We start from the raw sequence: 17,744 nt of genomic DNA, 5'->3' as shown, positions 1-17,744 counted from the left end.
GTACCATGACCTGAGCCAAAGGCAGACGCTTAATTGACTGAGCCACCCAGGCGTCCTGTCATCTATTTTTTTTTATGCATATCTCTCAAATTTCTCTCTCTTCCGCTATGTTTGTCAGAGCCAAGCCCTTCATTTCTGAATTATTGCTAAGCAGGCTTCAAGCTCTTCAGTGTAGATGTGACTTGTTAAAAGCAATTTTAAGCAAGATTTAGCCTAGAGGTCCAGGTTAGACTGGAGGCTAGAAAACTAATTTAAAAGCCTATTAGAATAAAGATCAATCTCACAGCAAAAGCCTGTCATTCAAGTACTTCAAAAGCGGTCCCTCAAAAAAAGGCCTATTGGCCTTTCTGATTTTATTTCACGTGACTCCTCAACACATGGCCTTTCTGACCACATCTTCAGGTTGTTTTTTTAAAATTTAAATTCATTTAATTAGCATATATTGTGGGGCGCCTGGGTGGCTCAGTCGTTAAGTGTCTGCCTTCGGCTCAGGTCATGATCTCAGGGTCCTGGGATCGAGCCCCACATCGGGCTCCCTGCTCCGTGGGAAGCCTGCTTCTCCCTCTCCCACTCCCCTTGCTTGTATTCCCTCTCTCGCTGTGTCTCTCTCTGTCAAATAAATAAATAAAATCTTTAAAAAAAAAAAAATTAGCATATATTGTTGGTTTGTATTATTAGTTTCAGAGGTAGAGTTCAGAGATTCATCAGTTGCATATAATACCCAGTGCTCATTACATCACGTGCCCTCCTTAATGCTCTCACCCAATTACCCCATCCCTCCACCCACCTCCCCTCCAGCAGCCCTCAGTTTGTTTCCTAGAGTTGAGTCTCTTATGGTTTGTCTCCCTCTCTGATTTCATCTTACTCTATTTTTCCCTCCCTTCTCCTATGATCCTCTGTTTTGTTTCTTAAATTCCACATATAAGTGAAATCACATAATTGTCTTTCTCTGACTGACTTATTTCGCTCAGCATAATACCTCTAGTTCCATCTTCATGTTTTAAATGTTGCTGTTTCTAACCTTCCTCTGAGGGACTTCTTACCTTTCTACAAACTTAATTCCAATAGCTTCCTTAAGACCAATTTCTTCCATGGAGTCAGATTTTTCCTTTCTCTTCTTATATTATTTAATTAACATAAATATTTAGAGTACCAATAATAATCCCCCTTCCTAACTCCCTTTAATGAATATAGTTGGCATAACAGAGATGATATGTAAAAACTCTAGTCAACATTAAAAGGAAGAATACATATAAAGGTGATGTAAAGAGTATAACTTATTTTCTTTAGTATTTTCTCTTATTTCCTTTGCAAATTAAAGCAAGCAATTGGTTGTTGGTCTTTGTGGTAGAGGATTAATATATGTTTTTAAATTGTTTTAGAATATTTAATAAGAAAATTAAAGTACATTTTCTTGGCTACCAACTCCTGATATATGATGTCTGGACAAAAGGATATGAAGTATTACCATTAATATGTAATTTAGGCAGATACTCAAACAAGCAGTGAGTAATGTTATACAAATGCTGGCAGGGTAACTTAGTTAGTAGGTAAGCTCTGAAGACTATATTTCAGTCATGATGCAATCAGTGCCAATCTGACCAACTGATTGTCAGTGTCAGTCTTAATAACAGTAGAGAAGCAATGAGGAAGACAAAGTTTTATTTTCTCTCTTTCATATTCTCTTATTGCTGCCGGAGCCCTAATCTGTATCCCGTGCTCAGAGAGAGGCCACAATTAGAGGAGTAAAGGGTTTGATTTGATAAGAGTAGAGCAGCACCGGCATATCCCACTGGTCGTCTCAGCTCCCACTCTGAGAACATCCAGCGCACTCTCTTGCACCAACTCCAAAGGAGATTTTCCCAAGAAATGGGTTTCAAGCAATTTTAGTTCCCATCACCACTGTCTGCTTGTCATAACTGAAAAAATATCCATTATATTACAAAAAGATTCTGTTATCCAGTATTTGTTAATTATGATTGAGACCAGAAACATACAAAGTTTCAAAGGAAACAATTGAAGGGAACATCTGAAAGTGATTTTTCCCCCCTTCTTTGTTGTTCTGCTACTCACGGCAAATCTTCCAAACCGGAGGCTTCGTGTCTTGGATCCAATAGATCATAACCACATTCATTGTAGATTTCCAAATAGGAAATGTGCGTTGTATGTATTGTGCTGCTGTCCTGATTGGAAAAGGGGAAGACATTGTTTAATGGCTATAAATAACGATTCAGCTTAGAGGAGGATGAACACATTTATCACTACAGTTCCTCACAGCTTTCTCTCCTTTACTCTCTTCACTTTGTATGGTTTCCATTTTCAGTTCGTGACACTTTCAAGTTGCTAGTTACCATATGCATGAAGCGTTGTTTTTTTTTTAATAGCCAACACCCATGATTACAAGCAACTCTAGTCTGTTGTTTTTTTATTGGTTCCACGTTATATATACATGAAGAGTCAATATACACTTAAAATGAGCCAACTTGGTTGCAGAACTGTATAACACACCATTTTTTACTTTCCAGATCCAAAAAAAGGTTACTATGAAAAAATAAACTTACATTCTGTGAATAGCCTATTCATAAAAGAAAACAGAACTGTGACTTCAGTTTTAAAACTTCAGTAGCAAAAGAGTTTCCATCTTCAATCATAATTCTTTTTTTTAGCTTTTCCAATATTCAAAATTTCTGATGACATAAATAGGTAACAGACAATAGTTGATAATGGAAAATGAATCCCAGGGGACAGAAATACTTTAGATCAATCAGGTAACAGTAAGAGTAGATATTCACAGCTCACTGCCTGTATCTTATCTGTTGGGTGAATTTTCCTGGCCCATGTGGCTGATCAGGGATACTGAGCTATTGGTTTGAGAGGTATTTTCTGTGGGTCATTGCTGGTGAAGTGCAATGACACAGGCATCAATGTCATTAGGATAAAAGTTAAGGCGACAGGTCCTGTCTCAGTTCTGTCAGCAGACAAAAAGGACCCACTCTCTCTGAGATGGAATAAAATGGAATTTTTTTCAGGTCTCAAGAAAATTCCAGGCTCAGTTTTCAAGACCAAGTATCAATTAATAGCACCTTCTTCTTGCTTCTCCCAAAGTACAAATTCTTCCATTTTGGCAAATAGAGTCCTACTTCTTGTAAGGGGACAATATATTTGTGCCTTATGGCAAGAAGGTCAGCAGATTGTCAGAGAAGAGAATTTGCTCAGGATGACCTTCCCGTTGATTCTCACCCATATCCAAGACAATCCATTTGACAGATACTATTCAAAGGGAGAGATGACCAAGTCACAGAGATGGGGGAGAGAACAGGGGCCTGCAAATCCAGAGTTGGAATCCTAGTCCTACTTGCTATGAGCCCCTGTGATGTCAGGCTTCAGTTTCCACACCCATTAGTGAGGCAGTTGAATAATGAATCCCTATGTGTTCTTCAGATAAAAATTAATATGATTCTCTGGTCCTAACGCGACTCAAACTACCCAAAGAAAAACACCAACATTTCATAAAAACAAAACAACACCTAGAAAATTAAGGCAACTCTCAGGCAGCACATGACTAGAGTAAAACACTCAAGCTACAGCTGAAATTCCATGTTCTGGTGGTTTGGGAGGGTGACAGCATGGACTGAGTCTCTACTAAGCAAATTTCTCCCAAGCAAATGCTGGAAATCTTCCTGATGTGGGCGACTCTGGCTGCTCATCCTACCTAACACACGGCCTGTCAATCAGATTAGGTTAGTAAAGGCATCATTTCAACATCATTCTGTGGGTTATAACTTGGCTTAGCACAGGTATCAGAGACCATAAATACTAGGCAGACTCTGCATGGCCTTTAGTCTAATCCAGTTTTCCCTAAAATGTCCCATGAAATATCTTGTGGAGAAAGTGTTCCACGATCAACATATATGCTGTCCCTCTCTAGAAGATTCTCAGAGCACGTGAAAGGCCACGGGGGATCATTTACCAACTTCCTGAGATCCCGTTAAAAGCAATATATTTCTTTTTTTGGGTGGCAGAGATTTCTTTTTATTATGTTGTTAGTTACCATACAGTACATCATTAGTTTTTGATGTAGTGTTCCATGATTCATTGTTTGTGGATAACACCCAGTGCTCCATGCAATACGTGCCCTCTTCAATACCCATCACTGGGCTAACCCATGCCCCCACCCCCCTCCCCTCTAAAACCCTCAGTTTGTATTTCTAAAACTTATCTGACCATATCTGAAATATCCCATCTCTTATAGTTTGAGATTTTAGCAGACAGTTCTGGGCTCATCTTAGCATCAGAAAAAGCTGGGTTTGAACCCTGGATCTGGCATTTATAATTGAGTGATCCTGCATTACCCACAGCTGTTTAATTGCAGAATTGGGGAGAATAACCCTTATCTTGCAGAACTGTTGTGACAGAAATAGGGTTCTGTACTTAAAATCCTGCCAAGAATGTGTGGCCCTGTAATAATCCCCAATAAATCCTTGCTGCTGCTACTGCTATTATTATTGCTATTGTTATTGTTTTTATTGTTTCTAAAGGCCTCCAAATGGAGAATTCAGTACATGAATATAAAAGAGAAGGCAAAGAAAGGCAAAAACAACAGCCAACTTGTATGTTCATCTGCAGTGGAGAAACTCTCTTTCTTCTAGAAAGTAGAAGAAATCATCATAAGTCAGGAAAATGGCAAGTCCACTCCCCTGAGATAATGGGGATAATGCCTTTGGCTCCTCCAGCTTCTGCATTTTCTGGACTTTTATTGGAATACACACTTAAAAGTCACTGAGCAATGTGGCAAGCTACCTTTCCTTATTACTCCTTTTTTAGTGTTTAGGATTGCCAGACTGTAATGTAACACACATGTTTCCTGCAGACAGCCTTTTCTCCTGCCCCAAAACAAGTCTGAATCTCACAATATTCAAAAGTAATAAGCAGTGATTTCTAAAATAAATGGAATCAATTGTCTTCTTTTAAAATCACTGCAAATGTGCTCCTATCACACTCACAGGCACTTTAGGAGCCAGTATGCAATTGCTCTTAGTTTATCTTGAAATAAATACTTTGCATAAGTCAAATATTTCCTTTAAGAATTCTAGAGAGCTCCATGTGGCCCTCTAAAGCAATCGACTGGGGGCATCTGAGTACCTATCTGCATTTTTCAGCTACACAGTATGGACAAACTTAATGATCAACCTCAAGTTGCCTCTAATTTTGTAGCAGTTCGGTTTGATTATAATGAATGTGTTGTGCCCCATCATGGAAATCTGTCCTTTTACAGAGTTGTCCTGGCTATAAATTGGTCCAAGGGGCTCTCTCCAGTCCAGGAAGTGATTTAGGATCATTCAAAATGAAATGAGGTTTAGAATAATGTCATGACCAAACAGATATACAACAATGGACCCAAGAGATGGTAGGTATTCAGGAGACATTTCGACTTTTACTGTATTTGGTACCCATAGACAAAATTTTAGAAGGGACAAATGTATTTTCCGTTAGGAAAGGATTTGTTTATTCTGTTTAACTTAATCAGGGAAATTGGTTTCATTTGTTCTAATTTCAAAGGATTCTTTGAAATTAATCAGGATCGTTTGGCCACGTACGTGTGTGTGTGTGTGTGTGTGTGTGTGTGTGTGTGTGTGTGAATATAGGTATCAATGGTCGTAGTAATTGAGCTCATTTCTTGAGCATATATTATGTGCCAGGAACTGAACAATATCTTTAGATACAGTATGTTCAGCCCTCACAGCAAGTCCACAAGGCTGAGACGTTAAGTAACCGCCTCAAGACCACATGCTGTAAGTAGTACGTTTTCTCAGAACCAGGTTGGCCAGCACCAACTTCAGTGATCTTTCCAAGACAAAAGGCTTCCACGTTGGGCCACAGAAGCAAAAACCATTAGAAATTATATTCCCAGTTTGTGAAATCTGGGAACAAAACAAAACAGCTAATGTCAGAAATAAATGAGTAAATGAAAAGACAGGATCTGAATCCAACATATACACTATACTCAACCCTTTCTCTTCCACATTTTCTGGCATGCAGAGTTGGCATGTTTGAGCTAGTGAGAGATGAGCTGAACTAATGGGTAATTGCTACTTTATGGATGGAAATTAGAATTATGCAGATCTCAGCAATTTCTTCTCATCTTTGCAACTCAAAATGCAAAAAGCATACAGTCAAGAAATTTTGGAATAACTGTTACACTGACCTAGTTAGGACATTTGTTACACAGAATTAATACAACCAAGTAAGTGTGGGAACTAGTAGAGCCAATGGAGATCCTCTAGTACAATTCATTCCCTACTTTCACAGAGGGGAAAACGGAAACCCAGAGAAGTTATAGGACTCATTATTAGTTAAATACAATCAACAAAATAAAGCCAGTCTGAGACATAGAGGCAGTGTATATAGTGGTAAAAAGCACAGAGTTTGGCATCACACAGACCTGGGATGGACCTCCAAGTCAGCTACTTATAAAGACCCAGAGAAAGATATCTAGACTCAGTTTTCCCAACTATGAAAATGGGATAAGGATACTTACCTTGCTAGTTGTATTGTATGTTGTATTAAATACTAATAAAGCAATAGGCACTTAGAGACACACAGTCAATGATGCATATAATATAGAGAACTTCTCTTCCTAATAATATTAATTGCAATAGGATTTTTACTCTGGTAAACTCTTTTGGGCTTCTATTACAATTGTGAAAAAGGTACAATTACATCATCTTATTCAGTGCTTTAGTAGCTGAAATAAAGATGTCTTGGCAAAAGGACATCCAGTTTCTTAATGGGAAATATAAGGTGTTAGTTAGTAAAATGTGTTATCTGTTCTTTTAACCCCCATGGATGTATCAGAAGGAACTCCCTTTGAGCCTTTGCTGAAACAGCATCCCTTTAATGAGAAGCACCTTTATTTCTACTTCTTCAGCAAAATCCTAAACTTTCCTTAAATGTAAAGGCCAGAGTTATAACACAATAATACTTCCTCATTTAGATATAATATAATAAAATGTCACAATAAATTTTTTACCCACCATAAATTTCTGCTGAATATATCAAACAGAAAATGAACATAAAGCTCCATACCTTTTGTAATTGTTCAAAAATGTACGACAGTGTCCTTGGGATAATGCCTCGGTCACTGTAGCGTTCTGCCCCACCAGTGATGGTGAATGTCTTCCCACTGCCTGTTTGCCCATAAGCAAGGATGGTACCATTGTAACCTGCCAAGACACTATATAAAGAAATGGCACACTGCTAACATCAACATGGCGAATTGCATGAGTATTAAATGGTTTGTATTCTAATAGCAACCTCATTCAACACTAGTGAAAAGACATTTATAGAAGTATCTATATATTTGAGTATCTACCTAAAATAATTTACTTTTTTTTTAAAATCCAGGAGTATCAGCACACCAATCCTTTTCTCCAAGAAAGTTACCTGTAACTCAAATGGAGTCTGGTCATCTTAAGTATTTTTTTTTAATTTAATTTTTCTTTAGCAAGATTTTATATTTACATAAAAGTTGCAAAGATAGTACAGAGTTAACACATACCCTACGCCTACTTGCCTCACTGTTGATAACATTAGTATTGTGCACTTGCTATAACTAAAGAACCAATACTGATGTATTATACATCTTATAAAAATGTCCTTGGTTTTCATATACTGTCTTTTAATTTTTTTCCAGCTTTACTGAGATATAGCTGACACATAACAAATGTAACTTTAAGGTGTACAAATGTGATGATGTGATACATAAATATACTGTGAAATGAGTCCCACAATAAGGTTAGTTAACATATCCATCACCTCACATAATTATCATTTTCGGAAGTGGTGATAACATTTAAGATCGATACTCTTAACAACTTTCAAATATATAATATGTAGTTACTGTGCTGTACATTTGATCTGTAGAACTTATTCATCTAATAACTGGAAGTTCTTATCCTTTGATCAACATCTCCACATTTCCCCCACCCACCAGCCCCTGGCAACCACCATTTTTTCTTGATATCTATGAGTTCAGTTTTTTAGATTACACACGTAAATGAGAACATAGAGAATTTGTCTTTCTCTGTCTTATTTCACTTAGCATAATGCTCTCAAGGCCCAACTACATTATTGCAAAATGGCAGAATTTTCTTCTTTTTATGGCTGATTAATATCCCATTTTGTTTGTGTGCATGTTTATCACATCTTTATTCACTTATCCACCCATCAATAGACATTTAGGTTTTTCCATACCTTGGCTATTGGGAATAATGCTGCAGTGAACATGGGGATGCAGATACCTCTGTAAGATTTCATTTCCTGTGATATACTGGCAGAAGTGGCATTGCCGGATCATATGGCAGTTCTATTTCTAATTTTTAAAGGAAACTCCATACTGTTTTCCATAGTAGCTGCTCCAATTTACATCTCTACCAACAGTGCACAAGAATTCCCTTTTCTTTACATCCTTGACAGCATTTGCTGTCTCCTGACAGTTTGATAATAGCTTTCCTAACAGGTATGAGGACATATCTCATGTTTTTGGTTTGCATTTCCCAGATGATTAGAAATATTTAACACCCTTTTATGTATCTGTTGACCGTCTGTATTTTTTTTTGGAGAAATTTCTATTCAAGTCCTCTGCCAATTTCTTAACTGGATTTGTGCTTAACATGTGATCTATCCAGGAGAATGTTTCATGTATGCTTGAGTAGAATTTGTATTCTGCTGCTGTTGGGTGAAATGTTCCACATATGTCTGGAATCCATTTGGATTAAGGTATAGTTCACATCCAATGTTTCCTTATTGATTTTCTTTTTTTTTTTTTTAAGATTTATCTATTTATTTTTTGAGAGGGAGAGAGAGAGAGAGGAAAAGTGGGGGGGGCAGGGGGAGAGGGAGAGAGAGAATCTCAAGCAGACTCCCCACTGACCACAGAGCCCAATGTGGGGCTTGATCCCATGACCCTGAAATCATGACCTGAGTCAAAATCAAGAGTCAGATGCTTAACCAACGAAGCCACCCAGGCGCCCCTCCTTACCGATTTTCTATCTGGATGATCTATCCATTGTTGAAAGTGGGGTGTCAGATTCCACTACTATTATTGTATTGTTGTCTATTTCTCCCTTCAGATCTGTTAATATTTGCTTAATATGTTTAGGTGTTCTGATGTAGGATGCATATATATTGTTATATCCTTATGATGCACTGACTCTTTTATCACTATAAAATGGCCTTCGTCTCATAGTTTTTTGTTTTGTTTTGTTTTGTTTTTAAGAGTCTACTTATTTATTTATTTATCTGAGAGAAAGAAAGAGGGAACACAAGTTGGGGGGGAGAGCAAAGGGAGAGGGACAAGCAGACTCCATGCTGAGTGCAGAGCCTGACAGGGGGCTCAATCTCACGACCCCAAGATCATGACCTGAGCAGAAATCAAGAGTCGGACACTTAACCGACTGAGCTACCCAGGCACCCCAGTTTCATCACAGTTTTGGCTTAAAATCTATTTTGTCTGATATAAGTATAGCTACTTTAGCTTTCTTTTGGTTTCCATTTGCATGGAGTATCTTTTTCTATCCCTTCACCTTCAGTCTATGTATGTTCTTAAAGCTGAAGTGAGTCTTTTGTAGGTAGCATATAGTTGGGTCTTGTTTTTAGTCCATTAGCCACTTTATGCCTTTTGATTGGAGAATTTAATCCATTTACATTAAAAGTAAATAAGGCCAAGTATGGGCTTACTAATACCAACTTATTCATTGTTTTCTAGTTTTGTATTTCCTTTTTTTCCTTCTTCTTCTTTTACTGTTTTTGTGAAGTGATTTTCCCTATGGTATACCTTGATTCCCTTTTCTTTAACTTCTGTGTATCTACTATTGGTTTTTACCATTCATCCCATTTTTAATGTTTTGATGTCACAATTAACTTCTTTTTATAGTGTGTCTTCATTATCAAATTATTGTAGCTGTAGTTGTTTTTAATAGTTTTGTCCTTTAACCTTATACTAGAATAAGTAACACATCACCATATTATAGTATTAGAGTATCATAAATTTGCTTATACTTGCCTTTACCAGTATGCTTTATATTTTCATATGTTTTCATGTTTCAGCATTTCTTATAAGGTAGGTCTAGTGGTGATGAACTCCTTCAGCTTTTGTTTGTTTGGGAAAATCTTTGTTTCTCCGTAATTTCTGAAAGATAACTATGCTGGGTAAAGTATCCTTGGCTGTTTCTTTCTTTGAGAAATTTGAATACATTGTCCCACTCTCTCAGGGCCTATAAGGTTTCTGCTGAGCAATCTGCTGATAGCCTTATGAGGGTTCCCTTATTGTGTGGGTATTTTTTTCTCTTGCTGCTTTTAAAATTGTCTTTGATTTTAGATAGTTTTATTTTAATGTGTCTTGTAACACATCATTTTGGTTTGAAATTATAGGGTCACCTATTAGCTGTATGAACATGGATGTCCAAAAATCTCTCCCCAGATTTGAGAATTCCAAGCCATTATTTCTTTAAATATTCTTTCTGCCCCTTTCTCCCTCTCTTCTCCTGAGACTTTAAATAATGTAAGATTGTTTCCTTTAATGATATCCCATAATTCACAAAGATTTTCTTCACTCTTTCTCTTCTCTTTTTGCTTCTCTGACCGGATGATATCAAATGACATGTTTTCCAGTTAACTAATTCTTTATTCTGCTTGACTGTCTGCAATTGAAGCTTTCTACTGAATTGTCAATTCGATCACTGTGTTTTTAACTCTAGGATCTGCTTGGGTTTTTTTATGGTTTCTATTCCTTTGTTAAACTTCTCATTTTGTTCATGTATTATGAACAATTTCATTTAGTTGTCTTTGTTTTCTTGTAATTCACTGAATTTAAGAGTATTATGCTGAATTATTTGTCAGACAGTTCCTAGACCTCCATTTCTTTAGGGTCAGTCACTGGAGCTTTATTAGTTTCCTTTGGTGATCTCATGCCTGTGTGGGTGGACCTGGATACTGGGTCCACAGTGACTAACCAGGCACTGGGGATCACTAGGATGGGCCCAGTATCTGGATCCACAGGGACCAGTCCAGTGCTGGGACAGTCTGAGAGCCTGGTTTCACATAAGCCAGCCAGGAGGCTGAGGCTACAGAGGCCAACCTGGCATTAGGACCAGCCTAGAGTCTTGGGCCACGGGAGTCAGCTTACAACACAGGGCCTCATGGGCTAGGTTGGGTCTGCAGTGACCAATGTGGTGCTGTGCAGGCCAGGAGCCTGAATCTGTGGAGCCAGCCTTAAAGCTCAGGCTGCGAAGGCTGGCCTGGCTTTGGGGAGGGCTTGCAGTGTGGGTCTGGTGACAACCCACCGGGATACTGGAGTTACAGGAGTCACCCAAGGCCATGCTGGCTGGCCAAACAGGGATGGGCTGGGATCCTGGTTCCTAGAGTCTGCTGGGAGCCTGGTATCATGGGAGCTGCCTGGGGCCATGGGAGCCTGCTGGTAGCCTACTGCTGCAGGATCTGCTTGGGGCTACAGGAGCAGGCAAGTGGTAGGGTAGGCCAGGGGACTGGATTCTCAGTAGCTTGCCAAGAGCCTGGTACCATGAAGTCACCTGGGGCCATGGAAGCTGCCTGGGGCCACTGGAGTCAGCTGATGCTGGGATGGGCCAGCACTGATGTCTGTGGTAAATTCAGGTGCTCACTCAGTCTCATCCCATGGGGATGGTGTCTCTCAGTGCTAGGATGCCCGGGCTTCAGGGAGGGGTAATGGGATAATGTCTATCTATCTTTTCTACCCTCCTCAAAGTGTCTTTTCTTTTTTTTCTGTGCCCCACCCCAATGCTGTAATTCCTCACCTGGAATCCTTAGCTTTTGTGAAGGTATTTTCATGCTTGGTAGTTATTCAAACTGATGTTTCTGGGGGTACAGGTGCTAGAAATTCCTATACTACCATTTTGCTGAAATCGCTCTCTAATTAAATATTTTCTTCATCTTTAGTATACTTCAGTATATGTTGAAGGTAAAAGTTCTGAGGAAACCATACCTATAATTTGGCAAATTACAAACCCAACACCTGGCACTTCATGGGGCAAATACTCACAAGATGTAGTCACATCCTAGAACACCAGGTACAGAATACAGAATGTTTATCACTGTGTACCTTGTAATGTAATTCCCTAATTTAACATTCAGCACCAACTATAAATCCTCTAAGAATTCCCCTCCTCAGTTTTCTTGGAATGACTTTTTGGTAAGAGAGTAATCCAGATATGCTCTTCAGTCATACAGAGCAGCCTTTGATTTGATGGTGATTTTACGTAAGAACCCTGGGTTTTCTAGACTTCAGGTTATACTACAAAGCTGTAGTAATCAAAGCAGTATGGTACTAGCACAAAAATAGATACATAGATCAGTGGAACAGAATAGAAAACTCAGAAATAAACCCACACTTATATGGTCAATTAATCTACAGCAGGAGGGCAAGAATATACAATGGGGAAAAGACAGTCTCTTCAATAAATGGTGTTGGGAAAACTGGACAGCAACATGCAAAAGAATGAAACTGGACCACTATGCTATACACAAAAATAAACTCAAAATGGATCAAGGACCTAATGTGAGACCCGAAACCATAAAAATCCTAGAAAAGAACACAGGCAACAATTTCTCCAACATCGGCCATAGCAACATTTTTCTAGATATGTCTCCTGAGGCAAGGGAAATAAAAGCAAAAATAAACTATTGGAACTACATCAAAATAAAAAGCATCTGCACAGTGAAGGAAACAATCAACAAAACTAAAAGGCAATCTATGGAATGAGAGAAGATGTTTGCAAATGACATATTTAATAAAGGTTTAATATCCAAAATATATAAAGGACTAAGCCTCAATACCAAAAAACAATCTAATTTAAAAATGGGCAGAAGACATGAACAGACATTTCTCCAAAGGAGACATACAAATGGCCAACAGACACATGAAAAGATACTCAACATCACTCATCATCAGGGAAATGGAAATCAAAACTACCATGAGATATCACTTCACACCTGTCAGAATGGCTAAAATCAACAGTACAAGAAACAAGAGGTATTGGCAAGGATGTGGAGAAAGGGGAACCCTCATGCACTGTTAGTGGGAATGCAAATTGGTGCAGCCACTGTGGAAAACAGTATGGAGGTTCCTCAAAAAATTAAAAATAGAACTCCTCTATGATCCAGTAATATCACTACTGGGTATTTACCCCCCAAATACAAAAACACTAATTCAAAGGGATACATGCAGCCTTATGTTTATAGCAGCATTATTTACAATAGTCAAATTATGGAAGCCGCCCAAGTGTCCAACAATAGACAAATGGATAAAGAAGTTGTGGCATATACATACAATGGAATATTATTCAGCCATAAAAAAGAATGAAATCTTGCCATTTGCAACCGCCAGAGAGTATAATGCTGAGCAAAATAAGTCAGTCAGAGAAAGAGAATATGATTTCACTCATGTGTGGAATTTAAGAAACAAAACAAATGAACAAAGGAAAAAAAAAGACAAACCAAGAAACAGACTCTTAACTATAGAGAATAAACTGATGGTTACCAGAGGGGAAGTAGAGAGGGGGGATGGGAAAAATAGGTGATGGGGATTAAAAAACATACTTATCATGATGAAAAAATAAAATTTTAAATTTTAAAAAGAAAAAGAACACTAGATCTACTCAGCCACCATCTCTTCTCTCTTCTCCTCTCCCCTTCACTTCTCTCCCTTCCCATTCTCTTCTCTCTCTCTTTCTCCCTCTCTCTGTCTCCTCGCCATATGGGCTTTCCTAATACACCTTGCATGATTCAGACTTTCACAAGTGGATCTTTCCTCTACACCGTACAGAAAAGAAAACTATTATAGCATTATGCTCTTTTTTCTTACAAGTAGCTCCTTCATCTCTGAGACGTTTTCATCCAAACAATTATGAAGATGTCAGCTAATGGTGCCTTCATTGTGAATTGATGTTTGATAGATTGCTCCTCTGAGAATCACCCCTCACTGTTCACACTGGGATTCTTGCTCTAACACTTCTACTAAGATAATGACGACAGTTCTATGTTTTACTATGCTTTCATGCTTGTATGTTAAGTGATTTATCATTATCATGCCCCCTCAAAACACATAGGTTTTGTTTAGAGCTTATTGTGAAGTAATCAGTTAAGTCCTGGACAACTTATACAACTATTAAACTAAGAATAATATCTATAGTAACAATTCATGCATCCTTTGCTATGTAGGTAGAAGGTGTTATTAGTGCTTACAAACTCAAAGGACTTAGCACGTTAACAAAAAGGGATTACTACTGTGTGCTTCAGCTTTCCATTTCTGAGAGGCTTAATAATTTTTCTCCATGTGTCTTCACATGGAGTTGGAACTATAATGATTAATTTAGCTGGATGAATACAGAATCTTTCTGCTCAACAGCATTTGTCACCAATGATATAGCTATGTTCCATTAGCAATTATCATTTGAATATATGATATCTCTTGACCATAAATGCTTTAGGTAAATGAAGTTGATAACTTTAAGAATCAAGCTTTAAACAGTTTAATTTTTGATAGAAAATTTTCTAAAATATATTAGGCTTTCCCTGTCTTGAAAAGCAAAAAATGTACAGATCAGCATTTTCATTTTGACTTAGCAACAGCCTAAGAAAAGTGAGTACTGTAGCATGCTACATTGACATCTGCTGATTATTATGTTTATTTTTATACTTAAATCTTTTTCACTGCCAGTTGTCCTCTCTTCTAAAGCGTGCTTTCTCTCCCCCCATCTGCCGTGGAAAACTAGATGGCAAAGCTTCATAGAATGCTATTTAAAATAGAAAGGATGTAGGTTCCACCAATATATACTCTATGGCTATTTATTACATTGCTACAATAAAAAATTAAATGAAAAAATGTGAATGGGTAACATTTATCTCTAATTCCTTTCTGTAGAGCATTCTCAACCTAATCTTGTGCCTTCTCACCATTGAACACTGGACAATTTCATATGTTTGTAGTCTCAACCATCCTAAGAGAAGGTACTAGTTAAAAATAAAGAGAAGTGGTGGAGTAAGGACCTATGAAAATCCACTCCTCCACAAGAATAATGAGAACAGTGGCAAAAATTGTCAAAATCAACTTTTTCAGAATCTTGGAAGTTATCCAAAGGCTCACAACAATCCAAGGAGTGTTTACTCACGTAAAATGGCTGAATCTCAGTAAGAACAGTGAGCTTTGTGACATTTTAACTTGACCATTCCCACGCCCCCTCCCCAGCTCCATGATAGCCTTGAAAAATAACAGATGCAACCACATAACTGTGAAAAACATAAGTACAGAAACCACTGGAAGGGGTGGTACAGGTTTGGAGCTCTCCAAAAAGTTCACAGAATTGTACCACTCTGATCTGTCTTGCAGCTCCCTGGAAAAGCCCCACTCATAGTACTTGTCTTTGTTTGACCTGACTCAGTTTACTCAGTGAAAAAAAGTCATATCCCCATGGTGTTTGTTGAAAACAAATCAGTGGCAAGTGTTCAACATCAAAGTTGCCCTAGGCTGCAATACCAGTGAAGCAAACAAGAGGGTGAACAAAACCTTAAAATAAAAATCTGTGGAATACCATGTCTATAAGGGGCTTTGAAAAGTTATGACATATTTTTGGGACTCTAGAGGACCACACACATGTATGGGGCTGTGTGCATGCCCAGGAGAGACCAGAGAAGGTCCTATTTCTTACGTCTGGCTGACCTTGAGGCCCTGAATAAGCATGAAGTGAGAGCTAAGACAAAATTATAAACTTCCAAAATTATAATCTTCCAGTACTGATTGGGTACCCCAACACATACAGAGAGCACCTTATCAAAGACTTAGAGTGAGATTCAAGGCATTTTTTAAAAATCTCTCTCCAATCACTAACTGACCACCAAGCTTACTGAACAGAAATTTCAGGGGCTGCATACAACAAACAATGCAGGCTTTATAGAACTAGGCCATAAAATTTACTAAATAAATAAGCAGCTGCAGCAACAATAACAACACCAACAAACCTTGGGGAGGGTTGACATCTGATTTCCAGAGTTGTCATATCGTATTACTTAAAATGCCCAGTTTTCAACAAAAAAGATATGAGATGCACAAACAGCAAAGTATTTCCTGTGCACAGGAAATAAAATGTTTAACAGAAACAGCTCTTGAGGAAGCCCAGATTTTGACTTCTAGATAAAGAGTTTAAGTTAGGTACTATACATAAGCTCAAAGAACAAAAGTAAAGCATGTTTAAAGGATTAAAGGGAAGTATGAAAATGATGTTTCACAGAAAAGAGAATATGAATAAAAAGATAAAAATTATAAAAAAGAATAAAACAAATTCTGGAGTTGAAAAGTATGGTAAGTGAAATAAAAAATTCACTACAACAGCAGATTTGAGTTGGTAGAAGAAAGTAAATTTCAAGATAGGTCAATTGAGATTATTCAGTCTGCACAACAGAAATTATAAAGAATGAAGAAAAATGAACAGAGAAATCAGAGATCAACATTTGCATAAAGTCCCAGATGGTGAGGGGAGAAAATGTTTAAAAAAAAAAATGACCAAAAACTTCCCTAATTCGATGAAGAACATTAATCTATGTATCCAAGAAGCTCAATAAACTCAAAGGTATCCAAACCTAAGCACATCATAATCGAACTTTCTAAAGACAAAGAAAATCCTGAAAATAGCAAGAGAGAGGTGACTAATCACATACAAGGAATCCTTTTTAAGATTAACAATGGATTTCTCATCAGGAATCACGGAGGTCAGAAGGTAATGGAAGAACATATTCAAAATGCTGAAAGACTAGTTGGGATATCTTCCTTTGCAAAAATTAATAAGTCTCCCAAAATTTATATTTTATTTTTATTTTCAGATTACTTATTGTTACTGTATAGAACTATAATAGATTTTTCTATATTGATCTTGAACCCTGAAACTTTGCTGAACTTGTTTACTACTTCTTATCCTCTAAGAGTGGATTACCTAGGATTTCTATATACAAAATCATATCATCTGCAAATAAACGTACTTTTACTTCTTCCTTTCTAGTCTAGATGGCTTTTATTTATTTTTCTTGCCTAAATGCACTAAATTCTCTCAGCTTCTGTTTATCTGGGAATACCAATTTCTCCTTCACTTTTGAAGAATGACTTTTTGCAGATATAGAATTCTCTATTTGCAGATGGCATGATCTTGTACATATACAGAAAATTCCAAGGAATCTACCATAGAACTATTAAAAGCAATAAACAAGTTCAGCAAAGTTGTAGGGTACAAGACTTAATGAAAAATGGCATCCCCCATCTGATCTATAGGTTAAACTCCATCAAAATTCAAACTGTTTTCTTTGCAAAAATTGACCAACTTCTTCTGAAATTTATATGGAAATTCAAGGGTTCAAGAATAGCCAAAACAGGGGCGCCCGGGTGGCTCAGTCGTTAAGCGTCTGCCTTCGGCTCAGGTCATGATCCCAGGGTCCTGGGATCGAGCCCCGCATCGGGCTCCCTGCTCCGCGGGAAGCCTGCTTCTCCCTCTCCCACTCCCCCTGCTTGTGTTCCCTCTCTCGCTGTGTCTCTCTCTGTCAAATAAATAAATAAAATCTTTAAAAAAAAAAAAAAAAAAAAAAAAAGAATAGCCAAAACATCTTGAAAAAGAACAAAGGTAGAGGACTCACATTTCTTTTTTTAAATTTTTAAATTTATTTTCCTT

The 17,744-nt window shown here is 37.7% G+C and overlaps 1 protein-coding gene across 2 annotated transcripts in view; it reads right to left on the bottom strand.

The window, feature by feature from the left end:
• KIF6 (kinesin family member 6) overlaps nt 1-17,744 on the bottom strand; it is a 422,715-nt gene that overhangs the window by 334,048 nt on the left and 70,923 nt on the right. For both annotated transcript variants that reach the window (XM_078055376.1, XM_078055377.1), the window contains 2 exons: nt 7,087-7,234; nt 2,074-2,183 (listed from right to left, as the gene is read on the bottom strand). In XM_078055376.1, the coding sequence (XP_077911502.1) occupies nt 2,074-2,183; nt 7,087-7,234 (258 nt within the window). The remainder of the gene's footprint in view (nt 1-2,073; nt 2,184-7,086; nt 7,235-17,744) is intronic.

The sequence above is a fragment of the Halichoerus grypus genome, chromosome 9 (genome assembly GCF_964656455.1).
Source record: "Halichoerus grypus chromosome 9, mHalGry1.hap1.1, whole genome shotgun sequence".
Classification (NCBI taxonomy): domain Eukaryota; kingdom Metazoa; phylum Chordata; class Mammalia; order Carnivora; family Phocidae; genus Halichoerus; species Halichoerus grypus.
This window is presented reverse-complemented; position numbering and strand designations above follow the sequence as displayed.